The 14,723-nt window shown below is 34.3% G+C and overlaps 2 protein-coding genes across 2 annotated transcripts; both read right to left on the bottom strand.

Annotated features, from left to right (window-relative positions):
* Positions 1-1,732: 1,732 nt before the first annotated feature.
* LOC109154867 (biotin carboxyl carrier protein of acetyl-CoA carboxylase-like) lies at positions 1,733-6,269 on the bottom strand. The gene is made up of 9 exons (XM_019302606.1): positions 5,999-6,269; positions 5,037-5,225; positions 4,610-4,695; positions 4,414-4,467; positions 3,394-3,648; positions 3,172-3,234; positions 2,702-2,770; positions 2,557-2,602; positions 1,733-2,160 (listed from the first exon to the last, which is right to left on the bottom strand). The coding sequence occupies exons 1-9, from the start codon at positions 6,030-6,032 to the stop codon at positions 2,117-2,119; spliced, it is 840 nt and encodes a 279-aa protein (XP_019158151.1). The 5' UTR covers positions 6,033-6,269; the 3' UTR covers positions 1,733-2,116.
* Positions 6,270-8,189: 1,920 nt separating this feature from the next.
* LOC109154874 lies at positions 8,190-14,425 on the bottom strand. Its single transcript, XM_019302613.1, has 11 exons — positions 14,246-14,425; positions 13,476-13,672; positions 13,187-13,368; positions 12,159-13,091; positions 11,984-12,061; positions 10,128-10,449; positions 9,849-10,048; positions 9,603-9,679; positions 9,340-9,441; positions 8,911-9,097; positions 8,190-8,522 (listed from the first exon to the last, which is right to left on the bottom strand). The coding sequence occupies exons 2-11, from the start codon at positions 13,630-13,632 to the stop codon at positions 8,433-8,435; spliced, it is 2,328 nt and encodes a 775-aa protein (XP_019158158.1). The 5' UTR covers positions 13,633-13,672; positions 14,246-14,425; the 3' UTR covers positions 8,190-8,432.
* Between the last annotated feature and the right edge of the window lie 298 nt (positions 14,426-14,723).

Raw genomic sequence — 14,723 nt, 5'->3', positions numbered from 1 at the left:
ATATTTGATACACACTATCATATTTATTTACCTAAAATGCATTATTCTTTGTGTTTTCTACTTTCAAACAATGGAATCAAATATGAAGAAAAATAAAAATAATAGAAAGATAATTGTTCATTGAATATGAAACCTTCATATTTATTTACCTAAAATGCATTATTCTTTGAGTTTTCTACTTTCAAACAATGAAATCAAATATGAAGAAAAATAAAAATAATAGAAAGATAATTGTTCATTGAATATGAAACCTTAATATAATATTATACATACATACATACATGCATACATGTATGTATGTATGTATGTATGTATGTATGTGTATATATATATATATATATATATATATATATATATATATATATATATATACATACATATATATATATATATATATATATATATACATACATATATATATATATATATATATATATATATATATATACATACATACATACATACATGTATGTATGTATGTATATTTTATATTTTTATTTAATTATGAGAAAATGGTCAAATAGGCCCCTTAACTTTAACTCAAAGGTCAATTAGCCCCCTAAACTTTACAAAAGTGCAATTAAACCCTTAAACATGTCAAATTGGGTCAATGAAATCCAAAAATTGATAAATGACCTGTTATTACAGGTTATTTTAATTCCGGCGATAGATTCCGGGCACCGGTGAAAAATCCGGTCACCGACGACAAAATCCAGCCGTTTGGTGACCGGACGGCCGCCTTCTCCAATGGAGAAGACGACCAGATCTGGTCGTTCTTCTCCAATGGAGAAGCGTCTTCTCCATTGGAGAAGGCAGCCGGCCGGTCGTCTTCTCCAGTGGAAGACGACCGGCCAACCGGATTTTGTCGTCGATCGTCGGAATGTCGCCGGAATCTATTGTCGAAATTGAAATGACCTGTAATAACAGGTCATTTATCGGTTTTTGGGCTTTCATTGACCCAATTTGATATGTTTGAGAGTTTAATTACACTTTTGTAAAGTTTAGGGAGCTAATTGACCTTTGAAATAAAGTTTAGGGATCTATTTGACCCTTTTCTCTTTAATTATTTATTTATTTTGATTTTAATTATTATTTACTATCAAACATTATTTGATTTCAATTACTATTCTGATTCCAATGTTTGATCTAAACATCGTTTTAATTTTTATTCAAAAAAATCAACTCAAAGTTTTTAATGTAAAACACCCTTGCAAAAGTCCAAGCATTAGATTTTGATGTATTCTTTCCCTTGCAATATTAAAGGATGGGATGGCTTAAAAGAAGTGAGTAAGATAAAATCTCGCAAGAAAGCAAAACAAAGAACTCAGCAAATTTTATTCGGAATTTGAGTTTTCTAGACTATAAATTTATTTCTAAAATCTCCCTATATTCTATGAATCTCAGCTATCCGCATCGTTGGTATTTTGGCAATAACAAAGCTTGACATTTTTTTTTTTTTTTAAATTACGTGTTGCAATTCTAGTGCCAGAATTGTAACACAATTGCAAGTAGCCTTTTGAATACTTTTTTAATAAAATAATATGAAAGTGGTACCGCTAGTGAAATAAAAGAGAGAATTGCATTGATAAACAGTAAATAGTGAATAATTGTAAATTTAGTGATGATATTTTAAAAGTGAGAGAAGATTGCAAATTACAAACAAGTTTACATCTTTAGTATCAAAGCAAGTCACTTAACAAAATCTTTCTTTATCACCTCTAACAAAGCATGGTAAACATTATGAATAGTGTTCGTAATATTTATAATGAATACCCATACAGTAATGGATGTTTTTCACTGTTCTAAACAAAAAAATGTTCATTAATATTCACGTTAATGTTCGCCACATCTGTAGAAAAGGTTCATTGAGGATCCATAGCATCATGCCAAATAGTGGAAAATCACTTATTCTGGATCAATAGCAAACTTAGCTCTCAAAAAGTAACAACAGTAAACACCACCCATCTATACCCTATTCTACCAAATCAAGATTATGATGCAAACTTGGAATAGCGGAGAATTACTAGAAAACTAAGAACTCGTCTGCTTGATCTCTTAAAATGTGAACCAACACAACATAGTATTGCCACAAAAATCTTCGGTTCATACCATGAAACTATGGCAGCACAGCAACAAGCGGATCTCCATAGCCAACAGCTTCTGTAAACGAAAAGAAAGCAGTTGAACAACAAGAAATATCTCTGGGGAGATTATAGTAAACTTCAGTGTCAAAAGGGCGGGTGAAGAACGAGAAAAATGCTTCGGGACATGAATCAACAATGAACTTATAACATACATGGAAAATGATTCTGACACAATTAATATTACATATACTCACATTTTTTTACACCCTAGTTGCGTGGCACGATTGATCAGAAACAATGAGTCACAATTCTTATTTAGGGGCATACTGAGCTGCCTATTGGTTGTAAAATTTCTATAGATTATATAGAAGGAATTTGAGATAAATTATATACGAAACCTGAGTTTTGAAAAGATTTGAGAATATACTTTATTAGAAAAACTCATTCCATAATGAATAAATAAAAGGCATACCTCCATCATCATAGAGGATCTTCAAGACTTTTCCAGCCACATCTGCCTGCTCAGCAAAATAATTCAGAGGAAAAAGGAAGAATCATGAAATCATCCCACGTTAAAAGTCAATGCATATTATAAAAAGTAAATTTTAGAAGCTCACTTTGACTGGAACCTCAGAACCAAACTGATCCAGAAAGCCAATAGTTTGTCCTGCTTTTATAATATCGCCCTGCATATTTAAGTAGCAATTTTATGCAATTCATGGATTCGGGGGAACTCCAATAGATGTAGCTAGCATTCAGTAAAAGCATAAACAACTAATATCGGTTTCAAAAACTCAACCAAAAAAGTGAGTTCCGGGGGTATAGAAGCAAATACAAAATGAAAGGTCCTACTAATCTTTTCCAACCCATGAAGCATAAAGACATGCCAACCGTAAATATTTATATTTTCTAAACTATTTGGGAATGACACCCATCATGTACTCAACAGATAGAAATTGAAAGCTATATAACTTGTACTGAAGAAAAAGTTAGCTGATAGAGTTCAGTGTTATGGCATGAGGGTTATGTTCGGTTCATTGAAAATATATTTGCTTCAAATATATTAGAGGGGGTTCATGAGTGCTACCTCCTTGCAAGCAAGTGGTAGCTTCTTTCCCTTTGAAGTTCTAGCCCTTCGAAACGAGCCAACCTATCAAGAAGAGAGAAAGTTACTAATAAACAATGACATACAATACAGCATTTTAGGCCCTTTGATATGAGTAAACTTATCAAGAAGAGAGAGAAAGTTGCTAGTAAATGATACCACAATATACAAAACACAATGTTACCATAGACATGAAATACGTACAGCTTGAGATAATACTAGGACATAACCACTAGATCCGGAAGCCTCTAGTGCAGCTAACTTTGTTGACTTCTCGGAAGAGACATTTATAAATGGGCTAGATTTTTCAGATGGTTTTGATGGAGATGCTGAAGAAGCGGCAGGCAATGAGTCAACCACTGGTTGACTTGGACTAGGTGGTGGTGTGGGAGAGACAACTGGCGCTGGGACTGCTGTAGCCTCAATTTTCCGCAATAGGTGCATCTCAAAATCCCCAGCCTATAGCAAACATGAAGAAAATACTTAATAAAAAATCCTCGCAACAAAACCCCACTAAAGGTATGTTTGTGAATGCATACTACCATATGTCCAAATGCATTCGAAACACATTCAGCATTGGTAGATGCGCAGTTACATAACAAGACAATTTAAAATAAATGGTTGTTTAGAGTCAACCCCAACTCTTGTTGCTACATTTACAGAAAGATGAATAATTTTACTTTGAAACCAAGGATGTAAGACCTTAGATATACAAAATATTTCTTCCTTTTCAATATAAATTTTTTTTTAAAAAAAAATATGATCCTGATCTCATACTAATAAATTACACAAAGTGCCGACCGATTTAGGAATTGCAATATGTATTTTATATCAAATTCTTATTTTATAATAGCAGATAAATATAATTTCCTAGTGTTTTAAGCAAAGATTACATGTACTGTCACAAATGTAAATTTCAGATTGATACTGATCTAGTTCTTGTTTTCGTAGAATTCTTTAGCCCAATCTATAGTTACGTTTTAGCTAAAGATAGAATACAGTGGAGATACTTTTTCCCTTGCACAATGCATAACTCCTGAAACTCATTCTTTCGAGTTAGGGTGCATGCCAGTATTGTACCAACTACTAACTCTATGCAGTATACTCAAACGCCTGAAACAATTCCATTTTCATAATCGAATTTCGCTTTCCAGAATATTTTCTATAAGACCAAGAAGACAGGAGGGACACAAAGATAACGCAACAGATAAAGAAATTTATTACCTTAAGTTTCAACTCAGCAATTTCTGTGTCATCACAGACTTCTGTGATTAGGGCCTGAAAGAAAACAAAGACGAAACCATCTCATGCTTCAAGCCATAATAAAAGGAGTTTTCATATTTGTATCAAAATAATAATGCACGAGAAGCTATGATAAAAAGAAAGGTTATAAGTAGCAATATCCAAAAAGATAAACCACCTCAAAACCATCAGGGAATATAGCTTGTGTCAGGGAATTCTTCTCATCTGGCACAGTTTGTTGGCTATGACTCAGAACAGCTGCTCCTTTAGCATCAACCATATTCAGGTTTAGAAATTGGAAATCTTAAAAACAATAAAAATTCACATGTTACAGTAAATAACTATGGCATCAAGACTCTTTCATCCACTATACAATATGCTAATGTTAAAATATGGAAACAAAAACAAGAGTCTAAGCTTCAAGATACATTCATTCATGATTAGTGAAGAAGATTACAGGAAATAGAAATCAATAGTGAATTAAGAGAGAAAGCATATCAGTTTTGGATACACAAAAAGTAGGTGGTTGAATGGTACCAAAAAAAATGAGTTAACATCATACAAGTCTGATGCAAATTCACATAATTGAAAGAACAGCAACTGACCATTCAAATTTGCTGGTACAGTTTCTGGTGTCTTTGCAGATGACATTACTAATCTGTTGTGCCTGTTTCGCGAACAAATGAGCTTCCCACCAAATGTCAAGCCACTTCTGTTGGAGAATGCAGCACTATTCATGGGAACCACACCAGCCATATCCAATATCGACTTCAGGTGAGAATTACCAACACAATCTTGAAAAGACACGAAACTTATTTTAGCATCAAAATGATCAAGCACTTCGACATGGGACACCAAAAATCATATCACAACCCCACCCGAAAACTAGATAGAAAGAATCCATTCTATCCGCCTAAGCATAAATATCAAACTGCAGATTCAGATAATATGCTAACCTCAAAGAGCCTTGGTCTTTAGACTCTTTTCTATAGATGGGAAAACACACTAAACAACCCATGAATCCATGATTCATAACACTCCATGATTTTTCAAGTCAACTGTGGAACATTGCACAGCTTGCTCTACTTATATATCTAATAATGCCCAAAGCAACAATAAGCCAACAGCCAAGTAACCATCCCATCTTCCAAAATACCCCAAGAGAGACAGAGAGGACATTCATATCCAAACATCAAGGTGAATTTATATAAAAGAAAAAAAAAAATCAGTGCTTGGTTGACAAATGTACCCTCAATTCCAAGAATCATTCATTTTTAATTTAATTAGGCAATTAATCCCAAAGAGATAGTTATATTTAAAAAAACCAAAAAAAAAAAAAAAACAAAAAAAAACAAAAAATCAAAAAAACAAAAAACAAAACAAAACAGAGCCTCATGGATCTAAGGAAACAAACATTAATTTTAGCAGTAGACGAGCATGCGGAGCTCAATCTCAGAATGAGGTGGTATAAGAGGTAAAGAAGTTTATTAGTGCATAAATGAACACGCATTCAACATACAAATACACAGATACATATGTGGAGAGAGAGAGAGAGAGAGAGAATTACGGTGGGGGGAGCGGAGAATGGCGGCTGACTCCATCGGCGGAGAAAGAAATGCAGATCTCTCCGGGAAGTTAGGACTTAGGAATAAATGAGGTTTAGAGAAGAGATATGGAAAGGAACTTTATAGCACGCAAGATAGCTGTGAAAACAAAGAGAATCTGAAGCACTGCTTTGAAATGTCCGTCACTCTCATTTCTTTCTTCACCCACTCTCCTAACCGTATGCTGTCCCTTGGCTCCCTGCTAACGTGCGCTCGTCTCGTCTCGCTATAGATTCAGATCGGCTCACCATATATATATATATATATATATATATATATATATATATATATATATATATATATATATATATATATATGGTGATCCATCTTGAGCCATTCATTTGAATAAAAAATTTGACCGTCATTTTTTGTTTCAGAACAGATTTCTCTTGCGGTCAGTGCGGCATACACCATTAGATATGCATAAATGCATCATACAGTGTTTAAGAATACACGGGAATGAAATGCCATAAAATGCACCACACAAAAAAAATGAATACACCACACATAATGGTGTATTTTCGAATACTGTATGATGTATTTATACATATCTAATGGTGTATGTCGCACAGATCACACGGAAAGACCTATTGATAAATACTCAAATATATTTATTTCCATTAGCTATTTTATATCAATTTGATCTATTTCTTATTTAGATTCATTGAATTTGATACATAGTTTTTTAACATTTGATTTTTGAGTATTCTAAATTTTAAGTAAGAATGATAAAATAGAACAATTTGTAACATGTTAAAATATTTTGACTATAACTCTGTCATACAAAGTTCAATTGAAGTTATTCAAGTATAAATGAAAGCTAATGAAGTCCTCTATGACTTTCGTATTGAACACTTTGAAAGATTCATAGCGTATTGATATTAGAAAATTAGAAGATTCATACACATCCTAAGAAATTCGTCCGGCAACATATCAATAATGTTTAGATTATCATATCTCCCCCTTAGTGGCTATGGAAACTAAGAGAGTGTCATGATAGTAATTCAAAATTGAAAATGATAATCGACACACCTGATCAACAATTCAACATGACGATGACATGCCCGTGTCATTAAAATAATACTTCAATTTTGCTCTAATACATCTATTATGTGTATAAAATAAAATTAAATAGCAGAGCTCATATATATAGATGCATATTGTCAAATAAATATGTTTTGAAATTAAACTTGATATTTTAGGGTTGCTATAATGAACTTGTGCGTATAAAATGAAACTAAATAGCATGTACAAGAAGAATTATACTTCAACATTATTATAATAAAACTAAGAGCAAATACCAATTTTGACCTCACGAGTATTAGCAAAATGATAATTTTGGTTCACCTGTTTAATTCCTACCAATTTTCATCGACTGCTATTGTTATAGTACCAATTTTCATCCACGATTATTATTTTAGTACCAAAATTCATCATAATGGTCACCGCTCCGTTTAAAGCATGTTGAAATTTAAAAATTTCAAGGGTATTTTCATTCATTTTCAAATTAAGATCTCAATTTGAGCATGAATAAAAGGATTTAAACCCTAAGATCAATCACAATTCGCAGTTCTCAATTTCTCATCCTTATCTTACTTTAATTTGAGGAGAAGAACTGCGAATTAAGATTAATCTTAGGGTTCAAATCCCTTTATTTATGCTCAAATTGAGATTTTAATTTGAAAATGACGAAAATATCCTTAATAATTTCATATTTCGGCGTGTCTTAAACGGAAGGGGTGACCGTCGTTATGAATTTTGGCACTAAAATAATAGTCATGGATGAAAATTGGTACTAAACAATAATTATGGATGAAAATTAGTACTAAAACAATAGTCATAAATGAAAATTAGTACTAAAACAATAGTCTTGAATGAAAATTAGTAGGAATTAAATATGTGGACCAAAACAGTCATTTTGCTAATACTAGTGGGGACATAAATTGGTATTTGCTCATAAAACTAATGTGTAAAAATAAAACTAAAACAGAGTTCATACCATGATCCACAGTAAAATTTGCCCAACCCAAACACCCGGGGGGCATGCACTTGTGCTGCTGCTCCACACATACCACCATTTTATAATGACTTACTGGGTTAATAAAGTTTTACTAGGCAAAAATAAATCGTAAAATGGCCAAGGGACAGTACAAATTGAAGAAAGTGAAAGTAATTTCTATGCACAGACCAACTCTGGTGTATACAACTTTTTATGAAATGAGCAGCAGAGCTAGTCCTCCAAATCATACATTTCTCATGGTGTTAGTATTGCCAGACAAAAGTTATCCATTTACGATGAAATGAGCAGCAGAGCTAATTCTCCAAGTCATACATTTCTCAGGTGTTAGTATTGCCAGACAAGTTATCAATTTACGATGAGTTAGGACACTGCAGAACTCACAATACAATGGCAGAGAAATCACATCTCTTTCCAACACCTCTCAGGTTAGTCAGCTGCCACCCACATCCATCCTCGTAACATTCGACCTGTCATTAAGGAATATACAAAACCAGCTCAGATAGGTAGATAGGTGTTGAGATTAATGAAAATAAAAAAAAGGATAAGAGTGACAAGACAAGATTTACGTGATTCGACAATGTCCCTACATCCACAAAAACAAAGCAGTGCTTTTATTAATTGTAGTGGTTATAGAACACCTAGAGATACAAACGACGTATTTATATGCATCTCTAAACACGGTACATGTACAAAATTACCCTTGTACCGTACCACAAGGGCGCTGCCCCTGCACCCCGAGCCACCTCGGGTTACGTAACTAAAGATGGATAGGTGTAGACATCATTCTGCTCCGTTCTGTCGAACACCTATCATCCAGTACATATGAGGCATATACATGAATAGGGGCTTACATACCGTTGCTAAAATTTCTTCACTGTTGTTTATCCCCCCAATGGCATATATCTTTCCACCAATCACAACTGAGCCGAAATGACCTCTAGAGTCCTTCATCTGCTCTCCCATCATCCAAGAACCAACCCGAGGATCAAAAACTTCAACACTTGGGACCATCCTTTCTCCATCATAGCCACCGAGAGTATACCTGTTGGATCATTATAGAGCTATGCTATGAATTAACAAAGAATATAAAAGATTGCACTCCTTGAAATGTCCAATTTAGAGGTTGCACATAGATTGCACACCAACCCTGCCCTCAAATGGTGCTCGTGTTTTAGAATAGGTAATAACAGCTAGACCAATTCAATGGTTTCCATGGTAAAGACATAAACAGTACAGTTTATTAAACAATCCACCAAACACAATCATTATGGAAATAAAACTTACAATTTCTCATTATATGCAACCAAACAATGGTATGCCCTCTTCGTTCTCATGTTCGCTAATCTTCTCCATGTATGCTCCCTTGGGTCAAATCTTTCAGCAGATCTAACATACCAAATAGGAATCACTATAAGCCATTATTAAATTTAAAAGGTAAAATTTGCAAGGAACTTGGTTTGAAAAAAACATGTTTCAAAAAGTATGAGCGAGGGAAAAATTTACATGGCAAGCATATGAGAGTTAAACATAGCATGATGGTGTCTTACTTTAAATAATCTTGTCCATCCATACCACCAACCACGTAGAGAGCACCCTTAATTTCTACCGCAGCTGTTGCAACCCGCTGAAGAAAGAAACACGACCAATTGACAGAACTAAGCAGACTTTTAACATAGATGAATACTTCTGAGCTAGAAGGCAAATCATATAGATAACAAGGACAAACAGTAGTGGAACTCCCTCAAACATCAAATTAGAGTAGAAGGTAAAACTCAAATGGTTCACACTGATACCTTTTCAAGCATTGATCCAGAATGGATCCACTTTCCTATGTTCAAGTCAAGCATTTCCACCTCCGAAAAATATTCCACTCCATCTCCACCACCAACTGCAAAAATTTTGTCGTACAAAGATGCTCCAGCAAGACTTTGTTTCTTCTGATTTAGTGAAGGCATTTGACACCATTGATTTGTCTTTGGATTATATGATTCAACTGAATATTTAAAAGAGCTAATAGCTTTAACTATGAAAAATTGATATTAAACCTATGTAAAACAAATAAGTAAAATTACCTGTGTCATAGGTCTCGTCACCATACACACCACCCAATACATAAACCTCACTGTTCAATTTTGCTACAGAATGGTATGTACGACAAAATGTCATTGGGCTAAGAGATTCCATCCGATCATGCAATGGAGAGTATGAACTCATTTCATGCAACAAAGCATACCCATCGAACCCTCCCACTACAAGTGCATAATCATCCGTCTTAAGATTGCAGTTTAGTGGTTCACAATCAACTCCTTCGAACTGCTGGCTTGAAGGCCCTGGTCCAGCTTGCAATAGATTACACCAATTTTGTAATTTTTTATATTCATCTCTTGATTGAACCTGATAAGGCAAAAGAATAATAATGTCTAATTTCCTTAACTCAAGGTCATGGATAAATCATATATTAAAAAGAGAAAAGTTGCTCAAGAAAAAATAAAGGGCATGAACTTTCAAAATACAACCAATTAGCTAGTCTAACCCATGACCTTATAAACTTATTTTATCAATGTAGGACTCTCAACACTTGGATTGGACCCCCCCCCTAAAACGAAAGCTCTAGACTCCACCAATACCCATAACCGGGTGGGTGGAGAATAACTACCCCGCCAGTTTGGCAGAAGCAGAGATAAAGAATCAAGGAATGAGAAAATATATATTGTATGAAAGTGAATAGAAGGTTTATAAATCTGTGTTAGAAAGGGGAATACACAGCCATATAAATGCATATTAGAAGATTTTTAACAAGGAAACAAGTTTCCTTATGATTACCTACTCAAAACCCTAAAACTCCAGGCTGCCTAATATACATAGATTCCATATTACTTATATATTTCATAACACCGGCTAAAATTTTTGTTTCTGGTTCTCCCATCCAACGTTTCCATTTTCCCTAGAAGCAAACTATCAAGTAACATTTTATAAATGGTAATATATGGATTGATCAGTTTTGGGGAAAGAAAGTCGTATAAATCCTGAGTGATTTCCAGTAGTACAGTTGTAAGTTATGCAGTTTTTCATTCCAATTCATAGGAAACTTTTAATGCATTGTTTCCTTGTTTATGACTGGATAATACCAGTCACTTTCCTATAAATATTTGGTCCTATTCATAAACAGTTGATATGAAGAACAAAGTTGTCTCTCATTCTCAAAGACTTAAAGTTTATATATACACACATTGAAAGGAGAAAGGGCTCCTGGACTAGTGAACTATGTAAGAATTTAATACTTCAATGGATTCAAGTCATTCAACATGACTCAAAGCAACCTAGAATTAACGGGTCGACTATTTTAGAGCATTATTTCTAAGAATATTAAATTATAAAACAATATTATTTTAGAATAAGATTCTAAAAAGGTTTACCCTTCATGAATTCATTTGTTTACATGTTATCAAAATACACATGTTTGTTTGACTAAAAAGAGCTGAGCAGATTACAAAGTAACCAGTTGAGGAAGCATAACTAGGACAGCTAGGCTATGAAGCCATGTGTTGTGTGACTTGTGTCCAATGACCAGTGAAAAGTTAAATGGAGGATCAAATGACTACATGTGCCAAAAAAGCATTAAAAATATTTCAGGCTTGAGCATGATGGAGAAGCTTTTTCTCATAGCTTAAACATTCTCAATCATGCTCAAGCTAGAAAGGCTTTATAGCCAAGAACTAGTCAGAAATAACATCTCTGTAAAGACTGGTAGAAAAAGAAAACAGATGAAAACTAAAGAGGAAATTATAAACCAAAATATTTACTGTTGAATGAAAAGTGTGAATTGATGCAATTTGTTAATAATTAGCAGGCTCCTGATCATCTTGTATCTCAAGACAAATGGAAAATTTACCCAACTCACAAAAGATATTTGGCAAGGAGCACATACCAGATCCTTCTCAAGAGTCCAAATTCTTTCTTCTTGTTTTCTTTGCCTATCCTTCAACGTTTCAACAACTTGCATCAACTATCAAGAAAATATCATAAATAAATTAGTTGGAGAAGAAGAAATCAAGAGGAATTCAAAGACAAAGTATAATTGGAGGAACAATCTATCAACTTGCCTCAACATATTCCTCTACACAGGCTTTATGTAATTCCCCACTGTAGTTGATTAAATATGAAGTCCGTGACTTCCATTCCTCATTAGATTGCATAGACAAGGGGGAATTTGGATGTGAAGACACAATCTTCAAATTTCGATCTTTGTTCACAATATCGGAAGTTGAATCATCACTCAACGGTGCACTCCATCTATTCTGTTCAAATGGAACATGAGCATTACTCTGTCCGAGAGAGGTACTAGCTTCAGCCCACTCCTCTGCACAGACCTTGTGTAATTCCCCACCTTTGTTGATTAATTGTGACGTCGGTGACTTCCATTCCTCATTAGATTGAGTAGACAAGGGGGAATTTGGATGTGAAGTCACAATCTTCAAATTTTCAAATGTGTTCACCATGTCAGAAGTTGAATTATCTTTGAACAGTGAGCTCCAAGCTTTCTGTTCAAATGGAACATGAGCATTACTCTGTCCAAGAGAGGTACTAGCTTCAGCCCACTCCTCTGCACAGACCTTGTGTAATTCCCCACCTTTGTTGATTAAATGTGAAGTCGGTGACTTCCATTCCTCATAAGATTGCTTAGACAAGGGGGTATTTGGATGTGAAGACACAATCTTCAAATTCCGATCTTTGTTCACCGTATCAGAAGTTGAATCGTCACTCAACAGTGCACTCCATCTATTCTGTTCAAATGGAACATGAGCATTACTCTGTCCGAGAGAGGTACTAGCTTCACTTGCAATTCTAGGAATATTGCGAGAATGAAGACCATCATTAGGCACTGATGAAGATGAAAACAATTCAATCAGTTTAGCAGTTTGAAACTTGTCCAGCTCAAACCAGAAAAGCTTCGTTTCATAGTAGTTATCAGCAATGATGGGGGAAAACTGGTCTTCTGTCAAAGCATGGCACCCCTTGTGGATATAAAATTTCACCTTGAATGACAGAATATGCTAAGATATGAGCACCACTAACTATTTTATATATAAAAGCTTTTAAAAATCAAAGAAGGCAGAAAGGGTATAACTACCTGTGCAGGGTATTCTGTGAGCTCCACACTACCACCAGTCCACGCATGTGGATCAATATTTAATTGTCCATAACCAGCAGCCTTAAATATACCGTGAAGCTTCCGATCACTATAGTTAAAAAGAAAAAGTGGAAGCCCAGGACTAACCTTCTTCACATATTGAGAATGTAGATGTGGCAATCCTATCCAACAAAAAATTGGAATCAAATATTAGATCAACAAAATAATCATCAAACACTGCAAAATTTCTTCAAGGTAGAAAAGCACAATACGTGAAGGAGTGACTAACCAAATAACTTCTTGGAAAAGCATTCTTGAATTGTATAATGTTTACATCCAAAGATAACTGCTCCTAAATCACTCATAGATAGATTACGAACAGGTGCACTAAAATTGGGTGCCGCTTTGTTTACATGGCTTCCAGCCTTCTTCTTCTTAGAACCCATTCTACCAAGCACTCAATGTAGACAGAAGATAACACACACTCTGCCAAACACCGTATGAAATCAATTGCACAAACTGAAAAACATAAACAAATACCAGCACTAGTCACCTAAAATTTCACAACATCAATTTCTTTTCAGTTTTATTTCCATCAACATTTAGAAAACGCAACATCAATAGCTAACCCTGTAATTGAAGGATGTGTTATATATTTGTGCGTGTGTGTATATACATGTATCTAAAATCAAAATACACCGCACTTCAATACTTGCATAAAACACAAAATATGTATGCGTATTTTTATGTATCTACACAGCTACACTCAGATACACCCCAGTTCACACAAAAAAAAAAAATAGAATATCAAAACAATAGCCGCTAACATGATCAAACAACAAATATTCGTACACACGGATGAAATACACAAAGCGATCATCACATTACAGCCATAATGCTTCGATAATCACTAGCACAAAATCTCTTTTTCCAGAAAAAGGAAACATAAAGTAAGGTTAAAACCACCGATACTTGCCTGTTTAGGCAAATGAAATGTAAAATCACGCGGAGAGAGTGATGAAATGCAGATTAGACGTGCTATTTCTATCCGAGACTTACAAACAAACATAAGCAAATGCCGTGACGGTTCAGTTCGTGCTTTGGAGTAGTATTTCTGGAAACAGAGTTGAAACGTGAAGAGAGAGAAGGAAGCGCAAGAACTGGAGACTGATAACGGCTACTTTTATTGGAGTACAGAGTAAGGGCTACTGGTCGGAGTAACGTCAGAGGCATAGTGGTGGAAGAAGAGTGGAAACGTGTCCAACGGGAATAGACATTTTTGGGAAGAAAAGAAAAATAATGGACAAAAATATGAAAGTTCTTTTTAATTGGATAAAAATTTAAAAAATAAAAATAAAAAATGCATTTTTTTTTAGTGTTGTGTGTTGAGGGGGTCTCAAAATATTTTTCCTGTTAAATTCTCAATCCTCACATGACAAAGCATTTGGGAGGATCTCAAAATATTTTTTAAATATATCAATGTTTTGTTTTGTTTTGTTTTTTTTTTTTTTTGTTTTGTTTTTTGAAAAATATACAC

The sequence above is a fragment of the Ipomoea nil genome, unplaced genomic scaffold (assembly GCF_001879475.1).
Source record: "Ipomoea nil cultivar Tokyo-kokei standard unplaced genomic scaffold, Asagao_1.1 scaffold2662, whole genome shotgun sequence".
Taxonomy (NCBI): domain Eukaryota; kingdom Viridiplantae; phylum Streptophyta; class Magnoliopsida; order Solanales; family Convolvulaceae; genus Ipomoea; species Ipomoea nil.
This window is presented reverse-complemented; position numbering and strand designations above follow the sequence as displayed.

Excerpts from the sequence above, each read along its gene's own strand:
- LOC109154874 (XM_019302613.1), bottom strand. The coding sequence starts at position 13,632 with ATGGGTTCTAAGAAGAAGAAGGCTGGAAGCCATGTAAACAAAGCGGCA. Across the intron at positions 10,450-11,983 it reads GGACTCTTGAGAAGGATCTG|GTTCAATCAAGAGATGAATA; the intron begins GTATGTGCTCCT and ends TTGCCTTATCAG. Across the intron at positions 10,049-10,127 it reads TGACGAGACCTATGACACAG|TTGAATCATATAATCCAAAG; the intron begins GTAATTTTACTT and ends TTAAATATTCAG.
- LOC109154867 (XM_019302606.1), bottom strand. The coding sequence starts at position 6,032 with ATGGAGTCAGCCGCCATTCTCCGCTCCCCCCACC. Across the intron at positions 3,235-3,393 it reads TCCTAGTATTATCTCAAGCT|GTTGGCTCGTTTCGAAGGGC; the intron begins GTACGTATTTCA and ends TCTTCTTGATAG. Across the intron at positions 2,603-2,701 it reads GTTCTGAGGTTCCAGTCAAA|GCAGATGTGGCTGGAAAAGT; the intron begins GTGAGCTTCTAA and ends TTTGCTGAGCAG.